The 2,808-nt window shown below is 37.5% G+C and overlaps 1 protein-coding gene across 1 annotated transcript; it reads left to right on the top strand.

Annotated features, from left to right (window-relative positions):
• Nucleotides 1–243: 243 nt before the first annotated feature.
• Nucleotides 244–1,882, top strand: HB51 (homeobox 51). Its single transcript, XM_086423732.1, has 3 exons — nucleotides 244–452; nucleotides 535–863; nucleotides 1,498–1,882. Exons 1-3 carry the CDS (start codon nucleotides 359–361, stop codon nucleotides 1,732–1,734), a joined length of 660 nt encoding a protein of 219 aa, XP_086279858.1. The 5' UTR covers nucleotides 244–358; the 3' UTR covers nucleotides 1,735–1,882.
• The last annotated feature ends 926 nt before the right edge of the window (nucleotides 1,883–2,808 follow it).

Raw genomic sequence — 2,808 nt, 5'->3', positions numbered from 1 at the left:
AGTTTTGAAACTACACTTTAATTTATTTATCAAAAAAAAAAAAAAAAAAACCCTACACTTTTACTTTGTAGAGGATGCACATGACAGTTTGGCACTTAACAACAAATCTCTACCCCATGCTCCATTGAGTGGGCTCTATTGGGTTGGGTTGGTGTGACCTCTATATCTAACACCAAGTGACCAACCCATCTTCAGGTTGGGTTTCCATATCAACTAGCCCAAACCAATCCTAGCTGGGAAAAGTTGTACCCCTATCAGAACCAAATGGACTCCCAAGTCCCAACACTTCCAAGTCATATGTTCTCCCTCTCTCAATATTATAAATAGACATTGAGATTGACAAGGCACAGTAACAAAGATGGCTTGGCGTGGTAACTTTAGATCGTTTGCCCCTCCTACAGGAGAACACACACTGACCCCCATTTACGACCACGATTTCGACCCATTCCAAGGTGTGTAAAGATCTCTCTCTCTCTTATTTAAGATTATCTACGTTACATGTCTTTGATTGAACTTGTTTTATATATATATTAGGGGTGGAGATGAAAGTGGCACCACTACACATGGTTCCTCCAAGTAATAACAGCAGCAGCAGCAGCAACAACAACGACAATGAGAGGAAGAAAAGGATGACAAATGATCAGATAGAGGGATTAGAAAGGAGTTTTCAAGAGGAGATGAAGTTGGAGCCCGAGAGGAAGATAAGATTGGCTAGGGAACTAAGGCTTCAGCCTCGACAAGTAGCTGTTTGGTTCCAAAACCGTCGAGCGAGATGGAAGACCAAGCAACTCCAACGTCTCTATGATGCACTTAAAAGGGACTTCCATCTCATCTCCAAAGAGAAACAGAAGCTCCAAGAAGAGGTAGTAAGATCCTCTCAAACTTCTAGATTTTTTTTTGTTCTTTTAAATTTACTTTCTCCATTAATTAAACAAATTAGTAATGCATCCATTCATGTCTCCTTTGAGCATTGACTGACTACCCGTTTTTAATAAAAACATAGAGGTGTTTTATGTGATTTTATGTTGTTAAGGCTTAAGAGAGGCAATAATCCCAAATTTTTAGAACTAGTGAGGCATTTTTAATTTGATATATTAATGAGGGTTTATATATATATTGCTTATCGTGGGCATCCCCACCCTTCAGGTGAGATCCCACAGTCAAACGAACCGTCCCCTCGGTAAGTCTTACATGCAACTGGTTGAGTCGACAATCGGACCCTCGAGGGTGGCCCCAAGGAATTCATAGCTTTGTGGGGGTTTCAAACACTTGACCTACCCTTCCTGAGGAGCTTATCAAGGCTCGGCTTGCCACTAGGCCAATAGATATTCCAACTCGGCCAGCACCTTCCAATTTTATTCTAACTTGGCCGAGTTTTAAAACCATGTTCCTAGCTATCTAAGATTTCCATCCATCCATGCATATAGATGGATAGGTCACCTAATGCATGTATCTCTTCCAATTTCTTTTACTTTTGTTTGTTACAAACTTGTACAGGTTATGAAATTGAAGGCCACGCTAGAGGATCATTCGTGGGTGACACAAAACTCTGCAAATTATATAGAGGCTTCCGTGGAACAGACCATAGAGAGCGAATCAATTAGTATTGAAATCTCTAACAATTTACATGGAATCAATCGCCACCAGATTGCACAGTGCGATTATCTCTTCAACAATGACGACCATAATCCGACTTGTTCGTCCTACTGGGGTGTCTTGCCCGGTTATCCCTAGGCCTACTTAATCAGTCCAAGAACACTATAATTGTTCAGTGTGTGATGGCTATATAATATTATGTGCTTGCTTAGGCATCTTGTCCTTTTAAGAAATATAATAGGGAATCTAACAAGAAAAAGACACTTTTGAGAATGAAACTTCCCAATGAAGCAACATGAAATCACTGAAATGAGTGGTCAGATAATGCATCATAAACTAAGAAAAGTTGAAAAATCAGATAGAAGCTATTTTCATGACAAAATAACTGTTACAAACACTTGAAAAATAAAACCACATATTTAATTAAACATGGAATATATTGTGCTCCACTGTTAAATAACCCATAAATTAGTCTTGTAAAATCTCACTTACTGCAGTTTAAATTACCAAATAAACTGTTCGGGATTAGTCAACATAGTTGACCCCAGGGAGAGGGAAGACGCCAAGTTAAAAATGGAACCAATAATTGACCAGGGAGTCAAAGTTAAACAAAGTAATTTTTAGATTTTTGGCCAATTTATTTTCAAGAAATTTTTTACTCATTAGAAAGTCAATACGAGATTTCCTATAATTGCAAGTTGACTGGGTAATTTTGTAAATTGGGGATGCCTTCAATACATGCAGTTTCATGTGATTGGTCAATCTAGGATTTTGTGAAATCCTAGATAGACTTTCCTACGAGTAATTCATTTTTTCTTTAATTTCACAATATGTGTTCTAAGATATTCCATTATCAACATCATCTACCTACTGTCATCCCCATCTTGTTGACTCTCATTATTCTGTTCTCATTGTTAAGCCTTGATATTACTCAATGGTGAGGACTTTTGGGATGTACATCAATGTTTCAAATCTCATTTCGGTGCAATGTTTCAGTCATGATCAGAAGAAAAATCGAAATATTCTATATCATTTTTTAGGGGAAAAATATAAGCCAACAATGACTCTACTTTTACTATCATATTCCATTTGAAAACGTGATCTTCCAAGAAATTTCCTTTTCATTCCTTGAAAGCGCATTACCAATGAAACAACGAAGACTTAAAATCAATTATATGAAAGTTCAAAACTGAACGACTAATGTGCCAGTTA

This window comes from Akebia trifoliata, chromosome 14 (assembly GCF_017979445.1).
Source record: "Akebia trifoliata isolate Shusen 1 chromosome 14, ASM1797944v1, whole genome shotgun sequence".
NCBI lineage: Eukaryota > Viridiplantae > Streptophyta > Magnoliopsida > Ranunculales > Lardizabalaceae > Akebia > Akebia trifoliata.
The sequence above is the reverse complement of the archived record's forward strand: the minus strand, read 5'-3'. Positions and strand labels throughout refer to the sequence as shown.

What these genes read in the sequence shown, in the direction of transcription:
- HB51 (XM_086423732.1), top strand. Translation starts at nt 359, where the DNA reads ATGGCTTGGCGTGGTAACTTTAGATCGTTTGCCCCTCCTACAGGAGAA. An exon ending in CGATTTCGACCCATTCCAAG is followed by an intron (nt 453 to 534) that starts GTGTGTAAAGAT and finishes TATATATATTAG; the next exon opens with GGGTGGAGATGAAAGTGGCA. An exon ending in AACAGAAGCTCCAAGAAGAG is followed by an intron (nt 864 to 1,497) that starts GTAGTAAGATCC and finishes AAACTTGTACAG; the next exon opens with GTTATGAAATTGAAGGCCAC.